This window comes from Bombus fervidus, chromosome 4 (assembly GCF_041682495.2).
Source record: "Bombus fervidus isolate BK054 chromosome 4, iyBomFerv1, whole genome shotgun sequence".
Taxonomy (NCBI): Eukaryota; Metazoa; Arthropoda; class Insecta; order Hymenoptera; family Apidae; genus Bombus; species Bombus fervidus.
The window spans coordinates 8739977-8766118 of NC_091520.1; the positions used below are offsets into that span (position 1 = coordinate 8739977).

Below are 26142 nucleotides of genomic sequence, written 5' to 3' on the forward strand. Positions count from 1 at the left end.
AAAACTCAAAAGATATAAGGCATCAAGGAAATCAAAATGTATTCATGCGATCAGTCCCTTCGAAACAATAAATTTTATTTCAAACATTTTTCGATAAAGTCAATAGATAACGAGTTATTTCAGGTGTTATTCTTTGACTCACCTTGTGTGTAAAAAGATATCTTTTATAATATTTGGTTAAAAGCTTCAAGACAATTCGAACTTTTTTTATATCCATTGATAAGTAAAAATAAGTAATACTAGAATACCAAACCAGTAATTTAAAGTAAATTTAACCGAAGAGTTAACACCTAGGCACCAGTCAAAATAAAAACGTTTAAGCGACAAGAGACCAAACACCAGCAATTGTCAAATTTGTCCCAAATATTTCGCACAATTCATGTTCATTGAATAAGCATTTGCATACTGCTGAACAAACTTACTCGCTTGTAGATTACCCCTGGGCTTAGCTCCTAGAATTGCCAGGTTGACGTTTGCTTTGCGACCGTCGATTATAGGGTTAGGGTCTTTGCACGCCCTCTCTGCTGCTGGCCTGTCTCCCATGATCACCTGCGTACAGATCCGATCGATTATTCGACTAATCCTTCCGCTTCACCTGGATCTTGCACGCCTCTCCCTCATATGCAACGATACAAGCCGTGTATGTACCATACATGTAATACCCGGATATTTCAACGACGTTTCAGATAATCTATTCTGTTGGTTGTTCTAAAAATCAATATCAATTTTTCAGTATAAGCCTCTATTGTTATATACAACAATTATTCGGTTCATTAGCGAAAACCTGATTTCTAAAGTAATATTGATAAACCGTGTAAAATAAGCTTAAGAAACAATCAACTTTACGTTCAAACATATTTCTTTGATTATTTTTAAACTTTGTTCGAAACTTCCTGCGGAAACTACTATTTCATGTATGTATAGCATGGAACGTGTTATATTTTCTTCATTACGCTTTTATTTGTAGCTTGATATTAAAAATATTTAATTTCAAAATAAACGAAACTTCTTTAACTTATAGATAAACGAATGAGGAACATTTAAGACAAACTTTATATTTTATAATAAACGAATCGAACAAAGTATAGACGGTTACGGAATTTATAGATAAAGTACAAGAATATGAAGTGAGTAAATTAATGAAAAAAGAAAATGTCTAAGATATTATGGAATTTTACTGGAATCACCGTAATAATGATCGCCAACTAGTTTTCCAGTAATAGTGTAAACACTACTACAAGCAATAACGAATATTTTTAACAGAATTTCCTTTCGACAATAAGAGCAATAAGGGCAATAAGGGTAATAAGGGTAATAAGGACGTTGACTCGTTGATTTCCATATTATCCTTTGTATAAGTAATGTATATTTGATAGAAAGGGAAACTGGTAATGAAATACACCTACACATATATACCTTTACGGAAGAAAGAACATCACGATATACAGAAAATTAACAAAACAAGTCTTTTTGAATATGAGTGAACAAACTGGTTACGTTATCGTAACAAATTATACTATTATCTTTGTGCACTTAACACGTTTGTTCTAACGGTCAACGGCGGTTGAAGAATCTTTTCGAGTTTATATTTTAAGTGAAAGTTCGTAAAAATATATAATCCTATGGGGATAAAATTATTGAAAACAAAAACTACTGCAAAAATAATGTCTACATAGGAATGACATCAAATCACACATTTGTTGAAACAACAATTTTTCAAACAAAATCATTAACTAGTTATTTCGATTTATCATTGATAAGTTATTATCGATTCGATTATAAATAACAAAAAATTTAATTCTATCGTTCCTCTTAGCTCCATTTTTTAATTGTCAAACCTTATGCTGCAAAATTGTTAAGATTTGTGATCGTTAAGATTTATACATATATACCTTTGATATTACTAACAATGGTACAAATAAAAATATACTTAAGCTACTCACTCTAAACTATTCACAGAGAGAAATTGATAAAACATTTCACAACAACGACTATGAATCAGGAAAAGTAAAAACATATCGAATAAATAGAAGGTGTTATTTACGATACTTACGAAACCATAGCCTCTACTTTTCCCAGTCTGCCTATCGGTAATGACCACGGCTTCCTCGATATCGCCATATACGTTAAAATGTTCCCTGAGACTTTTGTCAGTTGTGTGGTAGGGCAAACCTCCAACAAAAAGTTTTGTCCAAGTAGTATCTTTTTGTTGAGGCGTAGTACCAGCTAACGCACCAAGACCCGAAACTAATTCGTCCGGCCCTGGCGCCCCAACAGCGCCAACCGCACCGACGGCACTGAGACCAGCGGCACCAGGCATCAACATCCTCCAAATTTTGGCGAGATCACCGCCGGACGGGAGGACGACTTGCTCAATTTTGACACCTTCTGTGATACTTTGGTCAACGCTAATTACGTCACAGGCTTAACACCATTTAGACGATTGACGATCTGGTTATCTAGAATTGAAAAGAAATTCAAATTTTTATTAAGTACTAATTCTCTCAGTAAGACGTTCTAATTTGATAAACATTCTTTTAATATAATATACACTACTCTTTAAAAAAAAAAGCATATTATAACATAAAGAAAGTGTATTATAAATTTCCTTTCCATCGAAATCATACATTTTATCCTTTTTCGTTTATCAAATTGAAGTCAATTGAACATATTCGAAACTGTATTTTTTATTAGAGTTTACTATTCATTGAGAAAGTAATGATTTTTTATGCGCTGTAGAAAAGGAGAATTTTTTCTAAGATGAAAAAATAACTACTGCACATTCATGCAAAGTATTACTGTCATTAATTATTAAGTATCAGTTACTGTTATCTCTGACGTAATTTTCACAACTAAAACACGAAAACCGATAAATTTTCTTTGCATTTGCGAACACATTTGGTTTTCTAGTAGCAGAAATACTTAATAATGAAATTCTTTTTAAAAATATAAACGAATAAAAATAGCATCAAAGATACATACATAATAATAACTATTATGCTAAGATTTGAGAGAAATTGATAAAATTGGACATACATAGTTAAAAATACGAAATGCATGAAATACAATTTTATTGTATGTAACCGAAGAAAAGCAAAATCAATAAAATTCTACGAGAAGACTGAAACATCCTGAAACGGGGCGCGATATGAACAAGGGAAAAGCAGAAAGTACGCGTTTAGAATTCAATACCCGTGATGGACGACCCTCCAACGAATCGCATCGCCCCGCATGATCTTCGTGAAATGCATAAACATACGTGCACAGGCATACAAGGATTTACGTTCATATAAAAAAGATTTCATGTATCCTACATTGCACGACAGTGAAAGGAAGACTAAAGTAAACTGTTTCTCCCCTTCTTATCCCGATACTCCAAGTACTGTTCTACCCTCTTCTCTCAATTCCCTTGAATCAATAATTCCTTCGTGCATATAAAGAGAACAGATAAAAATCCCCTTCTGCGCGGAAGCGGGACCCCCGTACATCGGGAAAAACCGGCGAGCCCGTCGGGAACAAAAACAGAAACAGGCACCACTGGTGTGGTGCCAAAAGAAGAAGGATGCGGAAAGGTAGGTACCTTGAAGAAGAAGAAAAGGACAAGGAGAGAAGGGACCCTGACCTCCATTCAAGGCTCGGTAACGGCCTGAAAAGGGAGCCAGTTTTACTTCTTGTGAGGAGCAAAACTGCTCGGGCCGAACCTAGCTAGTAGGGTATTTTTCGTGTAGCTCGGCTTTCGAGGTTCTGCAATGCTGCAGGCAAGGATAGAAACAGAGGTCTACAGAAGGGGCCCTCTTTTTCCTTCCCTTCCTCCGTCTCTCTTTCTCTTGCGCATTTTTTCCTCTTTTCTCCTTTCCATATTCTTCCACTTCTTTCTCACACTCATATTGTGAACACCAGGCACAGACCCTGCGAAGTGGGCCCTACGTTCTCTCCTGACCCCCTCCTCTACCCCTGCAACCCCCCACCCCACCTGCCTTACTACTACCAGCACCATTCGTGACAGTGCACCACTTCGCCAGGACAGCCCTTCCTCGTCTGTTCTGTCGGATCCCCCAAAACGACGGCAGCTGCTGCAGAAAACCGGTGCAGCACGCCGTATAATCATATTGTTGTATTGCCATTGGGTTCCTCCTCCACCACTATCGTTGCTCTTTCTCTTTTTCACTCTTTCTCCCTCTTTCCTCATCCTAGAACCAAACGTAACTACACTTGGGACGTTCGGTCGAGCATAAAGGCCGCTTTTCTGAATTCAGTTACCGTGGAAGCAACGACCGTATTACGTACATAGTTAATAAATACTATGTTTTTACAATTCCAACATTTTTGTAATTTTCTTGTTGAATACGCTAGCAAATGAGATTTCGACAGCCGGCTACGAGAATTTTTAGGTATTCCTCCAACACAAGTGTGCTTCGAAGATCCAAGTTCAGATAACAGGCACGTTAGTATGGCCTGGACAATTCGAACATCCCAGTTCTCGTACAAATAATATAGGGACTGAATCTCTTGAAAAAATAGAAATTTAAACATGGAATATTCTCAACTTTGTTATCATTTAAACACTTGATTGTCTGCTGCCTTCTATATATTTGCTGACTTCGTTACAACAATAACAACGGACTACTTGAATTTTATGTCGAATTTCTAACTTGAATAAAAATTATAATTATGTAATATATAATAAAATAAAAAATATAAAAAATATAAAAATAACTGTCAAAGGGCAACCGAACAATGAAAATGATAAGACGTCGTTTTGTTAATAATATAAACATGGAAAATCTTAAAAGAAGATATTGTAGAATATCCATGAATGTTACTTGGGTAACATTCAAAATTAGAAAGTTATTTAAAACGGGAACGTTTGTGCATTTGGTTCAGTGCACAAGAATCTTCACACTGAGTCGAGTAAAACGATTCTATAAAAAGTAATATCAGCAATTCGAGATTCTTATAAATCAGTTGATTTTTATAAAGCAAGAAAAAATATGCGTTCGTTCGTATAATAAACTTGAAAGCTACGTGCATTAACATCGTAAATATGTATTTTGCGCACTTTCCTTTTAATAGAAATCATTATGACATGTATAAAGCATCAGAAAAAATAGTTTCATCCTTTCAGGTAGTATAACCGGCCACTGTAACAATTGTACCTAGAGCATGATAACTAAGATCTGTGTCGTGCATAGGTATGTTTAATCCTACTACACTATTTGAAAATAAGATCATTAATAAACGTCTGATATGTTTCATACAATCAAAAAATAATTTGTGCTATTAATAATTTTGGTATATTAAATTTATCAATTCAGTCATATAGTAAATAAAACGTTATTTATAAACTGAAGAAAATAGGTCAAAATAATATTTAAATGAAAATAACATACATAATAGTATCTTAATATTCATTAGTCACTTAAGAAAAAAAGATACGCGTGCATTAAAATCTAGAATTAGTAATACTGAAGCAATTTCATAGAAATAGTTTCGATACAACTAAAGAAAGTCTCAACTAGATATAATTGTGTTCTGATCACGGTGCAGCCTCGCATATTCGACACTGGCCGATTGCCACGCGCTCGACGAAACACACTAAAATATCTTCTCGGCCAAAGTCGCAAAGGCCAGAGTTTTAGAAAACACGAGACGATGCCCGGCTCTGTTCGTGGACCGTGAAAAAACTTTGCAGAAAGAAACTTTTTAAACGTGAATCAAACGATACCATTACCAGTTGGATATACGAAATTTCTTTTTTTAACACGTTGGTTGAGATGTTATTGTAACTCTAAATGTTGTATCTCTAAGATAAGAATGCATAGAATTAAAAGCATCATTGAATTATTTATGTTCTATATCAGAAAACTTGTTGAAACGTAATTGACAATGATCGTGTATGGTCTTGAAAAATGTATATGCTACAAATACTTAGAACCATGCAATTTTAATTGCTACTATTCTTGAAATGCAAGAATACTATACATATTCTTTAAAAACGATTTCTGCTGGATGAAGATTATATTTTAGATTCTTATATCAAGCCTATATTATTCTTCTAATAACAATAAAACTTATATTAAAATCAAATTATTTTATGGAATATTTATAGGCAATACAATGACACTCCAATTAGTGACCTTATTACGCGATCATTATTTTAATTTTACGCTACACTTTGTTTACATAATGTTATTTCTTCTATATATAAATTTTCTATACATTTCTTCTATATAAAAATTCCCATAAAACATATATATCATTGTATTGTACATAAAAAATTACAATTTTAAATAAAAATATATTTTCTTTTTCTAGTAAAAAATATTGTATATCCTGAAGCAACGTATCTATCGAAAAGTCAGAAAAAAGAAATTTAAAAAATGATGGTTCTCCGTTCATTTACGCCAGACGGCTGTAATCACCTGCACACGTTTCCAGGCCTTCTGCTAAAGAGAAATCGTCGAGCCGACGTCGAGGTTTATTAATAAACGTTGTGGTACACGTGCCCGTCGTCGTGTACCCCTTTGTCGCGACGAGACCGCTGCAACGGGGGTGAAAGAGGAGCGACCGAGAGAATAAGCAGATCGTTTTACGAACACGCAAGATGGCCTCGCCGAAACATTTGGCCATCGGATAAACAGTATTTTCTAGACATATTTTATAATCTCTTGCCCCATTTCGTGTACTTTATTAAAATGATATTACAATATGGGAATATTCAAACATTCATATTGCGAACATCGACCTAAATTCATTAAAACATTGTACACGCAAGAAAACCTTTCATAACGTTTGCAACAAATTATTATTTAGAAATAGTAACATATAACAATGGCGAATAAACAATTACATCATAATATGTATTTGTAACGATATTGTGCTATGTAATGCCAACTTAGTAACTCCATAATTATGTTATCGAAGAGCTAAAATATCGGATATGTTTCAACACGATTGAGTAATCGAAACTCTAACGGAATATTTGTATAGAAGCGACGCAAATTTCAATACGCACCTTTAATTTTTCGAAGCACTGTCACCTGATGCACTGGAACGTTGCTTTTTAATCCCAATGAGAAACACCAGGAAGATATTCACACCAATAACGTAGGTATCCTTCCAGCAGTGAAATTATCAGTTGATAAAAATCGACGTTATAAATTAAGTCCACACGTTAAACAGCCGTTCGCGTTAGGAAGAAATTTGATTCATTACTACGATATGGTAGAGAATTTCCCGAAATCTGACACGTTTAATGAACTAATAGTATTAACGCGAAACACTTTTGATGACACGTAAGTAAGTAACGAACGATATATTTTACAATTGACAATTTTTTGTACACGCACACATCCGACACGGACGAAGGCCCACGTGCGAGTACCGAACTGCCTTTAAGTTTGCAGTTACCGTGCTGCGCGCCAGTTCGTCGGGTTCTTCGACGATTTGTAATTTCATTGGTCCACTCAAACCCCCACTATTGTGTAGTACCAGTAGCGTAGCGCAACGACGACCGAATGAGACACGAATGAGATGCAAAAAGTAAAATCAGTTAGTGACGACGTGTTGACAAATCTTTCGTCATTTTACCTCGTAGAGGGATTTTAAATGCTAATTAACCGTGGATTAGAAGCTTTCGTACTATTATCGAAATGAAAGATCCTATGTTTTTACCTTCTGATAATTATACCTTTTACTGATGATTTCCCATTCTTGTGAATAGAACAAAGAAACAGAGATAAAATTGATTTTCATTTACGCCATTTGTAATTACTCATACAGCACGAGATATAACTTTAACTATGCGGCATTCGTTTATTCTCTTTTTAAAATTTATGACATCATTATTCATGCTGTTATAATGGATAGAAAAGCAAACAAAAGACATTGTGGGTTAACTTTTATGCATACAATCACACCATTGCCACCTATTTCTTCTTTTAATTACTACTGACTAACGTATTTTTAACAATGTCGAAGTTAAAATGTAACAAAATTTAAAGACAATGTTGCATTGGTGCATTTGCGACAGCGTTGGAAAATAGCAATACCAATCCGAAATGATCCTACAGGATCCACGAGGCAAGGCGGTGGTCCGTCGAGGAGTATCAGCTGTTCGAATTATTATCGTTGCAGGCGACGGCAGATGTTCACTAGGCTAAAACGCTCCCTCGAAGGCTTTGAACCCGCTGATCTCTTTTCTTCGGAGCGGGTGAAAAACTTTCAAGGAAGCCTAACATCCCGTTCAATCTCACACGATACTCCAGTTCCTTATCCTTGCTTTCCATAAGAGAGTGAAACAAATTAAAAAAGAAACAATTAATAATGATAATAATGAAAAGAGGAATAAAAGATTTCTCGATTTAGTTCAATACACGGTGTTTTTAAACACAGTGTTTGTAACTTCAAAACTATATTTCATTTGACTTTTATCACTTCAAATACTTCTGAGCGTCCTTCTTTATAACCCTATGTTAATATCATTTATTATACAAGGTAGTCAGTCTCGTATGAAATAACAACTTCCAAAACATTGAATATACATATGTGTATGAGGTGTCCGCAGTAATAAACAGGCAAAAGTAATGTTTTTAAAGGATCTCATAGATAATTGCGGCAAAGATAATTTAACCAATCTCTCCTCCAATTTTGCACAATCGGTTACCTCTGTGTGTAGCATTGTTCGAAACCTGCCGTAGTTACGTGTCACGAAGTACGTATAAGATATCATCGTCGTCTGCGTTTGAAGGAGACCCCATAGGTTCGTGGCACGCGCTGCCAGCTGCCCCACAGCTGTCTCTCTTCTCTGTCGTCCCCCATACACGAGACCGGGGTTCTTACCAGAGTGTAGTGCATTTACCACACAGAAGGAGCCTTTTCGCCTCTACATGCATGTACACCAAGTTCAAAATGCGTGTGTCCAAAACATATTTCGTAGGTATACTTACGTACGTTGTTACGTCGTTGCGTACTCGATGAGGTGCACCCTTGAGGAACGTCGAGATGTACGACTCGAAGAGATGAACCGACACTTTTATTGTCTAGGAATGAGGTGTTTCTTTAACAAATTTTGAAATACTTATAATATTTCGCATTCCAGTGGACACTTTTAATTTTGCTTGCTAATTTGTTTGAATACGTAATAAGAATGTGCGGCTAAAATTGTAATACATAATTATTACATGTATTAATCACAATAAAAAACGTACATTTTGTTTGTACAGAATTCATTAGATCAAACTACTTTACTGATCACGCGTGTATACTAATAGATATACTCGCAAATAGTAACACCATCTAAGAAAGAAATCTTCTTACAAATGTGCATAAAAATGTTCAATAAGATGTAAAATACACGGAAAGATGAGATAACACGCTAAACAGAGAATAAACGTGGAATATAAAATAAAGATCTTGTGAAAAGGTTAGTTTATATTTTTATAAAAATTCTATGCTTCACATTGTTTTCAAATATAAATTGAAACTTCATAGATCTGTACTATATGTACTTCTATTCATGTCCAATTGGTCCTACAATAATTTTTTCTTGAATATATAAGGTAACAATATTTTATCGTTTTACTAAAATACTCTGTGGGGTTTTACATTTGCGGTTTCTCATCCGGTTTGTCCGATACGCAGGAAATAGTCCTGAAGTGTCCTAGAGGATGCAAGGCTATTAGGTTTCGCGTGGAAAAAAGTATGAACGACGTAGAAAAAGGTGAAGGAAGGAGGAATAGTGACAGGAGATGAAGAGAGCAAAAGTGCTTATACTGAAAGTAGAAAAAAAAAAACGGAAAATCAAAGTACGCACGATGGAGACCGGAAATCTCAGGGCGTTCAACCCTGACACCCGGTATATATTTAGACTTAAGGAGACACACTCTAATCTGATCGCATAGATAAGAATGAACAGCCTATCGAATGCAATAACTTAAAACATAATAAGTTTGTTGTATTTTAAAAAACAAATCAGTCACTTTCTCTACAACCACAATACAAACGACAATAACAATAATAATAAGTAATATACAGAAGATGCCCGGTTCGTGTTATATAAAATAGAAATTAATTAAATGAACTAAAATAACGCGTACATTGGCATCCTTTGGCAACTTGCAAACTTGTGCAATAGATAATCTACGCCGTTTCTGAGGAACTATGTTCGTTAGCACATTGTCCTGATAATATCGACATCCCCTTCCCTCCTCAAAAAAGAGTTAAAGCTTCCGTGAAGGAAGTCGATCGTTTCCTATTTGCTTATTGCATAATCACGCACGCAATACTGTGTCAGTATTGAGTCTACCCCTATTCATACATCAAGTTTCAAAATAACCAAGCATGTGTGTTTAGGTATAGGTATAGGTTTTACACTTCTTAAATATTTACTGGATTTTATCAAAATAATTATGATTTCGTTACGTAATAAAACTATAATTATGTTATCAAAACTTTCATTTTCAGATCGTTCCTCAAAAATTTGTAAGTTATATATGCTATACTTTTTTCAAGTTTTCACAATTAGATAGAATGTCTTATAACTTTTCTTAATATTTCTTAATTGTTAAAAATTTTATGCTTCCTGATATATCTAAAATGATGAAAATGGCGTTAAATAAAAAATTTGATTAAAATATTCTTACGGTAAGCAGTATAAGTAGGTAGCGTGTTTTACACTTTAATTGAATGAATAATAAAGATCAGAGGACAGATAAATTTTCTTTGTGAAAAATCATTCGTAAAAGCTGCAAAGTATTCGCGTCTTTAGAAACACAATACCAGCAGTAGCGGCCTTCTCGAAATAGACAAGAAGCCCAGCCCTCCAAACTCGTCCGAAAATAAAACAGGTTTCTTCCCTGCAAACCACGCTGTCCGATTGGTAGACTGACAGAAGAGTTTGCCGATTAAGCGACAATTAAAAAGAATTGCGATTTATTTTGCATTATTGTCAGATTTTGTACAGAAAGGTAACTTGCAACTGGCAATGACTTTCCGCTTACAGATTATAACAACGACTTAATTAATTGTTCAAACAATCTACAGTTCACAAAAACCAGTAGGTACATTTTCTCAATTTGTAAATTATATTACCAAAAGCGTATATTATTATATTATAGAGATATTGTAAATGTAATGAAAAGAAATTATTCTGGAAATTATTGTTTCAAAAAAATACTTGGTTAACAGTGTTTATATTACACGATACATTACTTACAATACAGTTACAAAATGTTAAAAAAAAATAATTTGATGATTATAAAACAAATACATCTTCGTTTAATATAGGAATAGAGTATTTAAAAAATAAACAATCATAAATCACGCGTCATAAATCATAAACGTCTATAATTCAGCTTAAGATCTACGTAAAATTTAAGAGCGTGCTGCTTTTATAAAATAATTATAAGTTATGCTGTTAAATTAATTAAAAATTAATAAATTTAATAAATTAATGAAATTAATAAATTTAAAAAACTGAACACAATATAAAGATCAGTATCAATGTGAATAATTAGTGTATGAGCGATAGACATTTGGCCTATGATTTACATTAAAAACAATTAATTCCATTATATTTGATTCATCTTCATCCTGAAATGATACCCAATATTTTTTTTTCTTATTCATACTCTTGGAATAACCATTATCTTTATTTTTATTCGATACGTTGTTCATTAACGCATGTCTTAGTATTTTCACCTTTTTCTGCTTATTCTTCGGCAAATTCTTCCTCATATTAGCATTTGTATTATATGCAATTCTTTGAGTCGGAAATTTACTAAATGATTGCGAAGACTGTGTTTTATCATTCACTTCCGAAATCACATTCCTATTTTTATATTGCTTCATGTCTTTATCGAAAGACCATATATTCGTCAGATTATATATTCCTGCATATATTTCATATTCTTTTTCAGAATTTTCGCGTTTATAATTCATTTTTCTATTCAACTTCATAAAAGAGTCATTAGCTTTTCTAGCTGATAAAGAAGGTGTCATGATTTCCCATGATGAGATATTGACTTCATGATCATTTACTATTGGATATATGTCTAGAAACATAAATATTGTTAATATAAAACAACTATTCTACTTTATGATACTAGAAGTTGCATGCAAATTTTTTATTTTGCAATGTAATATTAGTATCAATTTCAATAGAAATATTATATGATAATTATAACCTTTGACAGTTTATCTATTTAAGAATATAAAATCTTGTATTTCATTAATATTCAAAATGAATATGTTAATTTTTCAAAGTTGTATAATGTTATTTATATTATTGGGTTGTTAGTAGCAATTCTGACTGTTTAAATATAAAATTCAGTTTTACTTCCAGTTCGCTATTAAGTATAACAATTGCAAAGAAATAAAAAATCAATCAATCATCAGTATTAATCGTCAACAAAAGAGGTATTATTTTTTTAAAAAGCAATAGCTAAACTATTAAACTAAAAAATGTTGAATCTTAGTTGGACTTTTTCTATCCTATTTACTCTATCCATCTATTTCACAATATATTTTACCACAAAATTTCAGACACTAGAAGCCTATAAAAACTGTTTGAAAGAATCCGTTATTCTTAAAAAACGAAAGTTTTCCAAACAAACAAGTAGTAAATCGTAATTGAAAAAAGGTAATATGTACAATATTCAATGAAAATGTTATTTCCATAAAGGTACGTTTCACTATAAACTTTTCAAACAATTCAATACTTAATGCTTAATAGCATCTGTAATCATAGAATTGCATTATCGAATAGAAATATTACATGCACAGTAATACTTACTTGTTTCGTAATAATAATATATAAGTATTGAAGTAAAAAATACTAGAAGAAATACTTTTATTCTTTCACAATACATATTATGTAGTAATGTTTTCTAAACTATTCTTTGAATTGTAAGAGAACGTGTTCGTTACAGGAATGTAATGAAGCAATCCATAATTATTACTGATCTATCCAACGTAGGTACACAATACATTGTTAGTATAGCACATGAAGGACATAGTTATTTACACTCAACTAGGACATATACATGCATATATATACTAAGAGACACGATAGAGATACAATACATACAAGTCATTTACCGACCAATAATAATCATTTAACACTTATGTAACTGAATACATGTTATATTATACATTTAATTATATCTTTTAAAAATATATCATGAAATTTATTTCATTAATTGGAGGATAAAATATTTTATTTATTAGCATATTACTCTATCATAAACATTTACATGGTTACGTGGTTTATACGTTACAATGATTCTAGGCTACAGGTCTAAAATCAGTATTGGTAAATGGTGGTGTATTATCTGATGTATAGAAAAATCGTTTATAGTCGGTAGGTGGATATTCGGGATCCTGATGAAACTGACTCGACGAATAAGAATCAACAGGTGGTACGGAATAATAGCTATATCTGTTATCTGAATAAAAATTCACAGGTTTGTCATAAGAAGGTAAATTGTAATTAGTATGTTCGTAATCATGATATTTATGTTCGTACGATTCAGTAGTAAAATCGATTTGGTTTATGTTTTGTGGATATCCTTCATAATAGCCATAAAAAGGTGGATTTGTTTGATTGTTATTCATTGTTGAATTCTGTGTAGTATTGATTGTCATTGGAATTTGAGGAACCACAGTTTTATTTATAGTTTGTAGATTCAATGTCATCAATGAACTATCAGCATTTTCACGTTCTTTGACAATATCTTTCACCAAGTTGCCTTGTTTCGTATTAATTCCTTTCCGCATAATGCACGCAATAGCAGGAGATGATTGTATCTGTTAACAAATGAGATAATGTTATAAATTATATTAAATGAGATAATTATATAAATTATTAAATATTTTTCTTATTTTCTTATAACAAAAGTCAGCTTTATAATGTATGTATAATGATATCTATCGAAACTTGATTTTCATTTTTAATCTGTTACACCACTTTATGTAATCTTCCTATATGTTACTTATAGTAATACGAATAAAGTATTGCAGAAACTACTAGTTAAAGCAGGACATTATTCAGTAACCTACAAGAAATTAAATTCATTTTTCGTACTTGTGATTGAACATATTTATATGAAATAATACGTCAGCAATGTTTATATACGTAATGTTCCTATAATATTCATATTAATTGTTAGATCTTTACAATTATAACAAAATTTAATAAAAAATTGTAAATACTTTTTAAATATTTTAATAATAATTTATAAACGCATAGTTAAATCAATTTTTATTAAATGATAAATTTTTAAAAAATAAGGTTGATACATATAATGTATAAGTATTAAAATGATATTTCAGTTCATTATATGGCGCAAATAAAAGTTAAACACATAATTAAATGTATGAACATATTTATCGAAAATGCGTACACAATGCGTATACTAAAATGATGATTATGTCTCTTTAAATTAAATGCCATGAAAAATGAAATATCAGATAATTTTCTGGTTTAATTTCTATTTGCTCACTTTACCAAATCCTTACCTTCTCTTCCGCGTTCCGATCGCCCTCCACTTGGGACTCTACACTCTTGTCAGTATCTTCAGTGTCGTTCGGTGTTTTGATACTTTCAATTTTCTGAGCCTCTTCTACATATTCGTCACTATTATTTAACAGATCAGTTGGTTTGTTATCGAACAAGTTCAATACTTGCGGATTTTGTGTTAATGGTTGAAAATTGTTTTGTATCCCATTAATTGACTGTGACCGTAGTAGATCCCATAAAGGATAAATTCCGAAAGGAGTGGCTAATATATAAGGATACGACACGTAAGGATAAGGATTATAAATTGCAGCAACTTGAGGTGAAATTCGAGAAGAACCAACATTCACACTCAACGGTGGCAATTTGGTATAGGTTTTTACATCGGACGATGCTGCACCTGCTAAACCACCAACACTTAAACCAGCTAGAAAAGCCAAGCTCCTTAAAATTTTAGATTTCCTGTTCGAAGAGTCGATCTTCACATTCGCAATTTTCTCTAAGCCTTGTAATGTAACCGAGTTTTGTTTCAAAGACGTATCCATCCGAGAAATTTCTTTCTCTGGCATCTGGATGTTATCACTATCTGTAGTTGTTGCTCTTAATGATCTATGAATTACTTCTAAATTTTCCGTCGTTGCTGTAACTCTGTAACGTATTCCTAAATAAAACATAATAATTAATGACACAATTCCACTGGAATGTAAATGTATCTATTATTATTTATATTTAACATAAATACAAATACTTACTACTGCAGTTAATAAATACAGTTAAAAACACAAAGATCGAGAAATTCATTGTTACTGCTTGATGTTCCGAACAAGAATGAGAAGAAACTGAGAAAGCTATTTGACAAAATTCAAAACCTGCGGGTTGCCCTCATCTTTTATCTTGTGAAAGTGTGTTTTCTAGATATGGTCGAAAATATGTTAATTGTGTCTAAGTTTCTTCGTTAAAATATGTGGGCTTTTGCTATACATATTAAATATCTAATTTTAACATTATTATTTATAGTAATAATATCAAATTTCCTTAATATAAAAATTTTAATTATAAAAATTATTTATTAAATTTTTCATTACTTACACAAATACATTATTTTAATAGAAATAATAATTTAAGAAATAATATACAGGCATAATATTAAGCTGCGACATTATTTTAGTTTTTAAATTTGGCGGGCATTGTAGCGACACTCTCTATATATATGTATATCGTGCTGCTTTAGTTCCACCATAGAAGAAGTCCTTACTTTTACGAATCAACGAATTTTCAGACAAAATGACTGGTTCAGTTGAAGATAGTACACATTTGAACGACAATATAAACGTGGAATTTGCGACTCCTGAAAAGCAAGAAGCACGTGCATTTTTGCGTGAACGATTTCTTCGTGTAATTACTGGAATTGTTGGTATGAAATTGCACTTTTTCAAACCTATTTCTTTTTTCTTCAATCGAATAAAAAAATGTTGTATTAACATTCCTATAAACGCATAATATTGTTTAAATTTTTGTAATAACAGCTTTCCAGGAAGTCAGAGCAGTTGAGTATAAAATTGCTCAAATGTGGCGCCAGTATCAAAAAATAACAGCCTAATGCGCGAATGTACATAAATTATTAATTTTTTTAATGTCGAAAATATTATAAATAAAACAATTTAGGAAACATATGAAACACAAAGAAACTACATGATAAATTTACAGTTAGAATCATTATTATATATATTTTAAGACTAACTAGAATTATTTGAAAAGATTCATCATGTAATCATAAATTATTTGTTATAGGTAAACAAGCAGAATTTTATCTGTATGAAAATACACAGGTTTCTGCTCAATTTAGAGGTTGTGATGTGGATTGTTTAGAAGTGTATGTACGAAACTTGGAAACACCATTAGGCACAATTCCAGAAGCTGTTTTAAGAGCAAGTGACATTATTTATCTAAATATCCATGATATTAATAAAAAATAGTAAAGCTTCAAAATACAAGTAAGTAATATTAACTCTCTTATGTTGCATAGGAAAGAATACTTTTATTTTTCAACTTTTTTTTTAGTAACTTATATAAATATTATTTACATTTTATAATTTACGAACGACGCATATTTAACATTGTATTTATTTCCGAAATAATACGTCTTAAGTGATCAATGATTTCTTTGAGATGTCTATTTTTTAATACCACTTGCTGAAAAAATTAAATATAACATTTTAATTTATGAAAAAAATATTTGTTTCCAATATTTCATATTAATGTTTATACTCACTTCCATGATTTCTTTGCTCTCCTCACAAGCAAGTCTGTAGGCTTCAGAAGTCTTTTTCTCATCGGATTTCATATCCCATTCCTCCTTTAAAGGAATTAGACTTTCTATATGTGTATATTCCATACCTTGAAGTTGACAGTTTTCATTGCATTTTTCATAAATTACTCTCAAACGTCTAAATAATAACTTAAGCGTCCTTAATTGTTCCTGTACTTTATTCTTTTTTTCATTAGCTAAATTTGCACCTTGTGCCATGCCTAAAATTATAATTTTGTATAACATAATTGAATGTTGTATACTTTTGTATAACATAATGAATTGAAAACAATTAAGTAATCTTATTATACCATTTGGGGGTTGAAGAACTCTCAATGTTTGGAAGACTTCTAGGGTACGACTAACAATGTCTTGTACAGTTTCTTGACCAAATCTGCATAAACTAGCAGTGTTAAATTCTTTATTGTGTTGTTGTTGTTGAGGTGGTGGTTGCGTAGGTGGAACAGGAGTTTGTTGTGTTGCAGCTTGGTTGCCTGCTTGATTACTCTGTTGTACCATTGCAGCTTGTTGCTGTTGTTGTAATTGTAATTGTTGCTGTTGCATCTGTTGTACTTGTTGTTGCATTGCAACTGATTGTTGTTGTTGTTGCTGTTGTGCCAATACTTGTTGAGCACTGGGCATACCCATAGTATTGGAGCCTACTCCACCTACACCAACTCCGACTCCTACACCAACTCCAAATTGTTGTGGATTTACCATACCTATCAATATTTTGTATTAATATTACTGTATTCCTTTAATATTTGTCTCTTGGTCACTTTCTGTAACTAATACTTATACCACATTATACTTACTACCTTGTTGTGGCCCCATTAAGCCAGATACCATTTGTCCCCCGCCAAACTGCGTTCTCATTGCAGATTGTTGTACACTAGGGAACCCAGATGGAAATGGATGTTGTTGACCAGCCATCTTATTTTGATCTTGTCACAACTTTAAATTTGAAAAATTAAATTGGATGTAAATGTGTGATAGTGTAAAGAAAATCAGGCAATAATTAGAAAATTGTTAGGTTAAGTACCCTTCTAATACTATATTTTGGCTATATATATGTATATATATATATTTTACAGTTCCGGACAACACTTTTATTTAAAAAATTTTCTTCAAATGGCTGATATTTTATCTTCAAATGTGAGAAGCAAAATAATCATTAAAATGCTAATCCTAAAAGTCACAAATTATATTAACTTTCAAAATCAATATTTTCTATTACGATATGATGTTTCTTACTTGGTAATAAATCGAAAATTACAGAATCACGCCATCAGCACAGAAACAATAATAAAATATGCACATTTCCACTAACATGTGCAACGTAAAAGGCACAATTTACATCTTACATATACGTTGTTGACATCACATCGCGCATCTGTACTGCGCACATAATGTCAGCGATCACGACGCGTTCCAATAAAACTAGAGAGGAAATGAGAGTGCTCACCCCCGTACTTCTGGTTGTTTCACAGTACAGGTGCTGCCCCATGCGTATAGTGCTGAAGGTGGCACACGCTGGCATACACAAGAATCTATGTATTTAAGTTTAAAGTTAGGAATCTGCCTTGTTTACTTACATACTAACGCAGACAAGAACCTATTGAGTTCCATGCTACAAAAACCTAATTAATTGTACGATTCTACGGAAAAGTTCGTATCTACTTTTCTATCTGAGACCATCTCAAATAAATGCGGGGTCTTGGATAAATCAGGATGCGTTTATATAAATAATAGATTATATTTCCTTGAAATTTGCTTACAATATCATGTCATTTTAATTAAAAAATATTACGGGCATATTGATAAAAATGTCATAAAAAAGGGCCAATAATATAAAAGATTTATTATTGTACTGTTCGCTTATCGATATCCGATCTTGAATCGAAAAAGGACTATGTAATTGTGTTATTCTAAATCCTAAAATATCATTAAAATGCTAAAATGCAAGGGTTCTTGTAGCGTTAAACTTAATAGGTTCTTGTCTATGCTAGCGTACAATCAAATAGAGCACATCCCTAATTTTATAGGGATTTGTATATGCTGGCTTGTGCGACCTTCACCACTTCACCGCATGGCGCAGCACTAGTCCGGGAACAACCAGAACCATAAGCGTGAGCACTCCTATTTCCTCTTTGTTATTATATTGTATTTAAAAAATAATGTATATAAAATACGATATTAATCTGAAAGGTCATCATATTAAAATACAATTTTCACAGGGAGAGTTACATAAATATAAATTCTTGTAATCAATAGTGGCAATAATATAGTATGAGCGCGAGGACAGTAGCTTTCACTATGTTAGTAACAATTGTCTATTTTGAAATATATCTATTCATTGTTTTTGTAGAATAGAATTTTCTTTCCTAAAATTATAATAAAGTGATATCTTTTAAACTTTCTTCCGCCCGTCATTGTATATATAATATACAGCTATATCTTTAGAATATAATACTATTTATAATAAGAATATATACATATACTTACGTTTTACAGACTTTATGTTTTCTAGTTTATTTTCATGTATATTTCACAATATACTTGCATTGAGAATCTAGTAAGTGAGTATACGTTATACGTTTTGCTGTTCAAAATTTCCATTATACATACGTAAATGTATAACATTAATATTTTAAGAATTTTATATGAATATAATTTACAGATACAAAATGTAATGTATACCTCTTTTATTTTTAAACTATCAAAAATTTTTATGTTACAAAATACTGTAATATAACATTATTATAATAAACATGGATATTATAATACCTGGCGATAAATTCAATTCCAAATTTATTACAACAAAATATAAATACGCTTTTGTTTATTTGCATTCATAATATGTATATTTTAAATTTCTTTTCACTTGTATTTTAAAATTATATAAATAATATTTTATACAATATTTCTGCATTTAAGTATACTGCATTTAAGTATAGATGTGTACTAACGATTATGTGTTAGAGAAGAATAATGAAACATCCCTCAGAACGCAGGATCAAGGTTGATGTTAAATTCTTGGAAAGATACATAGGGCCAAATTCAGTGGTATTCGAACAATGTCCAAACAGGAGATAAGGTCAGTGCGCACGAAATGAACACAGTAGACATAACGGCCCAATCTTCAGTCCCCATGCACCTTGCTTGCTTTTGCCTTCACATTGTTTTTCTGGCACAGTCAGTATCTATCTCGTCGCAGACTGTTAGTGGACGCTTTAAGATACGTGAACGAAAAATAACAGTGGCAAGTTGGTCATCTCCGGTACGATGCCTCGCAAATCATTATTTTTCATTGTGATATTATTCAGCTTTATTCTATGTGTTGAAAATAAGGCGATTGAAAATCGAAATTTTCAATCTAATATTTCAAATAATGCTTCGAGGGTTCAAAATCAAAACATAAATGAAAACTTCGACTCCGAGGTAATCAAAAGTGAACGCTCAAATAGAAAAATAAACCACACTACTTGTATTGGAAATTGTAATGAAAAAGAACAGAAATTTTTAAGTGAAAGCAAGCACATATGCCCTCATGAAAGTAAGGAATTGTGCTTAATATTCTCTTTGTCGAAAATTGCTAAAGTTCAAGTGGCTAGTTTAAGTCAGCCTTCGACGCATCACAGTTTAAAATCAAATATTTTTGACAGTGTGTCAAAAGACGCCAGAAATTCAAAAATTAACAAAGAAATAAAGGAGGAAGGACAGTTAAGGCTCAATTTCATAAATCGAAACGAGGACAAATATTTTCAGAATTCTTCGGAGAAACAGATGAAATCATCGAACGTCCATTGTCGAGCAGTTCACGATGTTTATATACCAGAAGTGAAGCAAAATTTACCAGCTTTTGCTTGTGTATTTGGAAATAATACGTTCATCTTGTCGAGTGAAAGATTTCTTCAAGATCGACGATCATATTTGGATATAAAGATTGAGGAAAATACATTTAAAAATATAAAATTTGCTCCGAAAATGTCCAGAATTAATGGATTTGACGTGGTACCTGCTCTACTTATTTTAAATCGCATTAATAATAATTACAGGATAGAAATGCACAAAAATATCCCTAATGAAGGAAAAGTCAATCGATCAGAAGAAAGCCGTTAAGAGATTATCAAGAAATAATCGTGTTTCATAGAAGATTCAAATACCCGGTGATAATTTTGAATTCATTATCTTTTGTTAGGTAAACAATACATGTAAATATAATTATAACTATATCAATAACTACATCTTTATTGCAATTGAAAGGAAATTAAATAATTTTATAATGTAATTAAAAATATTTTTCACCATTTTTTTTCTTTTAATTCTGATGTATCGTTGTTAAAATATTTGATATAAATGTAATTCGAATATAGCTCGCAGTCCATTTTATTTTGTATCCTATCTTCGAAATATCTTTATTCGAGCATAATAGGCGTGACGTATTCTCGTAGATCGACAATACATAGTACACAATATTGTAATTCGATTTGTAACACTTGATAGTAAACATTTGAATCTTAAAATCCATTGGACAAGTTTTATCACATAATTCTACATTGTTCATATCGCTATAAATAAATCTCACTATAAATGCTATATTATCATCTTATCATCTTAAATCCGATCATATTATCATCTTCACTTCGAATTTCCTAGATCGATTCTCTGTTCGTCCTTCTTCTGGTGTCGGTAACGTTTTTGATGAATGGGTTGTTTTTTGAACATTGGACGAAACATTCGAAAGTGGTTGTTCCTTGACAGGTGGTTTATCATTTATCGTGAGTTGAGTTGTCGGATGACTTTCTTCAGTAAGATGTTGCGCAAGATCCTTAGATATTGACGATGAATGGTCGGTGATGATTTGATCGTTTAATTTAATTCCATTAGAAATTCGTTCGTTAGTTTCTTGATTCGATTTATCCAAAACCGATGTTAAAAGATGCAAATTGGAATCGTGTATATTATCTAAATTTTTTATTCCTTCCCCGATATCAGTTCGTAAGTTTTCAAGATCTGTTTTTTCTTCTTCAGTTAATGGATTAACCTTAAAAATAAAATAATAATTTTGCCAATTGTACACACATTTGGATAATAGTTTTGAGTTCGTTTTACTACAGAATGATAATTGTTATATTTTAAATGAAATCGTTATAACATTTTTCAAAATGAAGATTGTAAGTTGCCCTTTGTAAATTTAATTTCAATTGCATATTTTATATTTACAGAATATTCACAAAGAAATCATATTTCGTTTTGCAATCTTTCGTATATATTTTATATTCATAATTACAATAGAAAAGAATATATCGATACAGATTCGTAACTGTTCGTTAGCTAATAATTTATAATTTTCTTCTAGTACTTCAGTGATAGGATTTACGAATATTTCTTACAACTGTATGTTCCGTTAGAACCGATATAATTTATTTCTTTCAAAAAGATTAATGGTTAGAAGTACTTTAATTTTTGTTTGTGTTCCGGTTTCAGACGAAAAACTCACATAACTTAGTATATGTAACAATAACAGGTTCGGCAATGTTTGTAATTATGAAGTATGAAACATGAATTTTTTTTAATATAGTTTTGACATATCCAGTTTGAGAAAGAAACACTTCTAAACATTTCTTTTTTGATTGATTCTAAGAATATCTTTCTTGTTAACATATATTAGACTTATGCCTTTCATGTACTCAAGAGTAATAACTTCCATCGATGTAAGTGTATAGATATAGTTTATGTACCTAATCAATGTGTACATGTGTGTATATATATGTATATATGTAATTTGTGATCAAAGGTTTACACAAATGAATTTTTGTTCAATTTTGCTTTTCAAGTTATTTGAGATGATCATTAAAGTATTAGTTTATCGCTATTAATGTATTATGATAGAATAAATGGAAATAATAGACGATTTAATGAGTCATTGATCTCTCCCTGAGATTAACCATTTACGCAGGTGTCAGGTGAAAATATATAGGATATAAAAGCAATTACTACGATTAATCGAACTGGCGGTAATATTTTTTCCGCACTCGCATCGTCTATTGTTAATGCGCATATTACCATCATGAAGCAATATCCATTTTTGGTAAGAAAAGTGTTAGAAATTAATCAATATTATATGATTTAGAAAAAGAGCAATTATGCTTTTTTTTGTGTTTTTCTGATTTATATTTTAACAACATAAAAAACATACGAAATAAATGAGATTCATACTTTAACCACAGGTTTTGAAGCAATTATTTTCTTTACGTGCCTCTCTCGATGTCTTTTTACATCGCCCTCTGTTAATTTGCTATTCTTTTCATCTTTAGGATTAAAACGACTGCTCATTTGTCTAATTTTTACAGTGTGAACGTCGTATTTATTAATTTCGCCTTCCTCAAGAATAATAGCCGGAAAATCAGATGTATTATTTAAATCGGTTTTCTGTAACAGCAATTAAAGGAAAGATTTGGACACTTTACGAATTTACATTCAAATGTCGCGATTGCGATCGCATTACTCGTTGTGTAACGAGTGCAATAAAAAGCTGGAATTATTTAAAAAAGTAACTTGTGTTGTAGTAGCTTTTCGATATTACAGTTGTACTTATTAAGTTCGACCAGTAAAGAAGGATTAGTTCGTAAAATGCTATTAACTATTACAATCATAATTCTCTTTTTACAAATTTTTATTGCTTATCGTTAAATTATTCAAATGAATTAGTCACCTTAGATAAGCTCGGTCCTTCGTGAAATGCCTCGGCTAACGCAGGATTTATTTCCTCCAATGGTTGATCACCATGCCGTATATAAACCGGAATATAGCCTGGGATGACAGGTAATACTTGGAGTGGATAGGAATCTAGAAGAAATTAGGATTGAATAAAAAATCAAAAGTAAATTGATATCAGAGCGAAGCAAGTTATAGATTTTGACAAACGATAATTTATAAAACTATAATTTGATGTGACAGCGTGCATTAGTCTTGTATTACAAAAAATACTCGCGCGTGTCATGCTTGTATAATTTATTTTTTATAATTGCGAATCACATTGTATTATTAGACTCGAAGATAACATTTAAGAAGTATACGAAGATAATTGATAAACGACATACGTATAGTTATTTTTGAGTATTATATGAAATAGAAAACTCGTGGGCAAATTGTATCAATCAACGTAAACAAATATTTTGCGCAAAATATAAACTGCGATCCGTCATAGTTTACCAAGGACGAACGATATTTAAATAAATATTCAACACACTTTTGCCCGCTATTAGCTATTTCGTTTATACACTTGCTTCCCATGATATCGATGAATTCCATTAATCATTTGATCGCTACTCGAATCACAAATATCCCGGAGGCACACAAACAACTTAACACTTGTCCCCGTAACAATTTATAATAAGCACCATGTAGATTTGAATACACGCTTGGTTCACGCGGGAATTTCAAAAATTCCTTCTACTCACGGACATAAGCAATCGAGAGAGATATTAGAAACACAAGATCGTAGACGGCCCTGGTACTACGCATCATCTCAGCAGCCTGCATCTTTGAACGGTACTAAGCCCCTGGAGCACGGGGCTCTCTCCTTTATATCTACGTTCCCCTCTACCCCTTCGGTCTGTACTACCGAGAGGCCCCTCGGGGTTAACGCCGTTCCGTTAATATCGGAGCAAAAAGTCAAATCTTCCTTCACTTTCGGCAATCGAGACGACCCAACAACGATGCCTATTCGGACATTCTCTTGCTGTTTTCTAGGAAATTCACCGGTATATAGAACTGGGTTTTGTAACTTAACCGCATCCATTCTTATCCTCTTACTAGGATTTTGTTTCATTGAACAAGAGACTAATAGACTCAGCTGCGTGTTCTACAAAAATTCTATGCCATCTTGAAAAATTCGATCACTTGAAAATAAATTAACGAACGTTAATCATTCGTCCATCAAGAGTGCTTTCTGTTTTTTTTGTAAACATTTGAAAAAATATGTTGGAAATACGTATAATTTGGTAGCTGCGATTTTTTTCTAATAATATGTCAAAGTTTCGTGTTCTATGCGCTTGAAACATTTTTTAGAAATGGAAAAGACGAAAAGTTCAAACGTAGGATTGTTGGTTAAAGGAGAAGGTTGAAGAAACCTTCGTGTGCTCTTTCGCTCGCGAAATGTGCTGCTGTTAAGAATAGATTCGATCTCTTCGCGCAGGTAATCGTACCCCGCAAGACTGCCAGAGATCTTCGACCTTGAATCTTCTTCTTCCTGATCGTTCAAGTGAGTCCGATTCGAAGATCGATAGTGCGTAAATCTTACGAATCGAAGGTCAATATTGATCGACGCGTGATAAGTATTAATAAATTGCAATCGTAGATTCGTTTGATGAAACTTATTTGTGAAACTTATATACATATTTCTTGCGTAATTTCATTTCTAAATTTTTCTATGATTCAAGTATATTTATAGAAACATATATTTATCATAATAGTTATTTAACTCTTTTCTAATAAAATTCCTTATTTAAAGGATGACTTGTTCATAACTTTCCTTCTAGTTTCATAGTTAATAATAGACATAAGCGAAAATAAATACAAGTAAAGTATGTATATTATACAGAAATTTATACTTACACATAATATATTTTACTTTACAGGAAATAATAATTATAATCTTAATGTCAAAGTAAGAAAAAAGAAAAGAGGATGGTCAAGGGAAAAGTTTTGTCAAGTAGGACGTTTTAAATACTAAATATCATTAGTCACTTAGATACTATTCGAGATATTAAGGTTTGTTTAACAAGCGTTTAGATTCATAGCTACCGTTAGCTTATTGCTTTTTTGTCTCTGAGTGCTGAGTAAACTTTTTTTTATTTTACCAGGTCACTTTTTCGTCCTTTAATTAATCTTTTAATAATACATATACAAATTTACATATATATGATCTTTTCTTTTTAGAGATCATCATTTCACAGAAATCCTGTATTGTTTAAGCTGTTTCTTTTTTCAAAAATTCTAGTTACGTTTGATTATAGTGTACATTAATTGAATATTACAATTAATTAGAATATACTATAGGAAAATCATGGATACACAATAAACTTGGAATTTTGAATTATATTTATGGCTGAAAAGATAGTATTTACACTACTATCAAACCATAGAATAGACGTATCAATATTCTACTATAAATATTATTATTAGGAGAATCGTAACTCAGATAATTATGAAACCTATTAGTTGGTTGTTAGTTAGATTAGTTAATTGTGAAATATAGCTATAATTTAGCAGTATTTATTATAACCATATATCATTTTTCTATAAACTTTAA

The 26142-nt window shown here is 31.7% G+C and overlaps 6 protein-coding genes and 1 long non-coding RNA gene across 11 annotated transcripts in view; 2 read left to right on the forward strand and 5 right to left on the reverse strand.

The window, feature by feature from the left end:
- Positions 1-7402, reverse strand: part of LOC139986986 (RNA-binding protein 24) — a 28244-nt gene extending 20842 nt beyond the window's left edge. The window contains exons 1-3 of one of the 3 annotated variants that reach the window (XM_072002789.1): positions 7016-7402; positions 2054-2459; positions 423-549 (exon numbers count right to left, since the gene is read on the reverse strand). In XM_072002789.1, coding sequence (XP_071858890.1) covers positions 423-549; positions 2054-2326 — 400 coding nt within the window. In that variant the 5' untranslated portion in view covers positions 2327-2459; positions 7016-7402. The remainder of the gene's footprint in view (positions 1-422; positions 550-2053; positions 2460-7015) is intronic. The other 2 variants (XM_072002788.1, XM_072002790.1) reach the window with 2 other exon arrangements.
- A 409-nt stretch (positions 7403-7811) lies between these two features.
- LOC139986657 (uncharacterized) lies at positions 7812-9168 on the reverse strand. Its single transcript, XR_011799690.1, has 3 exons — positions 8949-9168; positions 8666-8884; positions 7812-8280 (listed from the first exon to the last, which is right to left on the reverse strand). It is a non-coding gene; the product is annotated as an uncharacterized lncRNA (long non-coding RNA).
- Positions 9169-11339: 2171 nt separating this feature from the next.
- Positions 11340-15785, reverse strand: LOC139986822 (uncharacterized). The gene is made up of 5 exons (XM_072002454.1): positions 15652-15785; positions 15268-15426; positions 14518-15176; positions 12794-13806; positions 11340-12053 (listed from the first exon to the last, which is right to left on the reverse strand). The coding sequence occupies exons 2-4, from the start codon at positions 15314-15316 to the stop codon at positions 13285-13287; spliced, it is 1230 nt and encodes a 409-aa protein (XP_071858555.1). The 5' UTR covers positions 15317-15426; positions 15652-15785; the 3' UTR covers positions 11340-12053; positions 12794-13284.
- Positions 15786-15799: 14 nt separating this feature from the next.
- Positions 15800-17978, forward strand: LOC139986827 (gem-associated protein 7). 2 transcript variants are annotated; one of them, XM_072002464.1, is made up of 3 exons: positions 15800-15929; positions 16307-16509; positions 17918-17978. In XM_072002464.1, exons 1-2 carry the CDS (start codon positions 15800-15802, stop codon positions 16489-16491), a joined length of 315 nt encoding a protein of 104 aa, XP_071858565.1. In that variant the 3' UTR covers positions 16492-16509; positions 17918-17978. The 2 variants fall into 2 exon arrangements, with proteins under 2 accessions (XP_071858565.1, XP_071858564.1); XM_072002463.1 differs by having other exon boundaries at positions 16307-17978.
- On the reverse strand, positions 16529-17770 carry LOC139986824 (mediator of RNA polymerase II transcription subunit 30). 2 transcript variants are annotated; one of them, XM_072002460.1, is made up of 4 exons: positions 17642-17770; positions 17135-17545; positions 16788-17044; positions 16529-16708 (listed from the first exon to the last, which is right to left on the reverse strand). In XM_072002460.1, the coding sequence occupies exons 1-4, from the start codon at positions 17754-17756 to the stop codon at positions 16610-16612; spliced, it is 882 nt and encodes a 293-aa protein (XP_071858561.1). In that variant the 5' UTR covers positions 17757-17770; the 3' UTR covers positions 16529-16609. The 2 variants fall into 2 exon arrangements, with proteins under 2 accessions (XP_071858561.1, XP_071858560.1); XM_072002459.1 differs by having other exon boundaries at positions 17639-17760.
- Positions 17979-19784: 1806 nt separating the features above from the next.
- On the forward strand, positions 19785-21198 carry LOC139986826 (uncharacterized). The gene has a single exon (XM_072002462.1). The coding sequence runs from the start codon at positions 20109-20111 to the stop codon at positions 20943-20945; it is 837 nt and encodes a 278-aa protein (XP_071858563.1). The 5' UTR covers positions 19785-20108; the 3' UTR covers positions 20946-21198.
- Positions 21197-24449, reverse strand: LOC139986825 (uncharacterized). Its single transcript, XM_072002461.1, has 4 exons — positions 24290-24449; positions 23542-23675; positions 23046-23258; positions 21197-21870 (listed from the first exon to the last, which is right to left on the reverse strand). The coding sequence occupies exons 1-4, from the start codon at positions 24369-24371 to the stop codon at positions 21451-21453; spliced, it is 849 nt and encodes a 282-aa protein (XP_071858562.1). The 5' UTR covers positions 24372-24449; the 3' UTR covers positions 21197-21450.
- Between the last annotated feature and the right edge of the window lie 1693 nt (positions 24450-26142).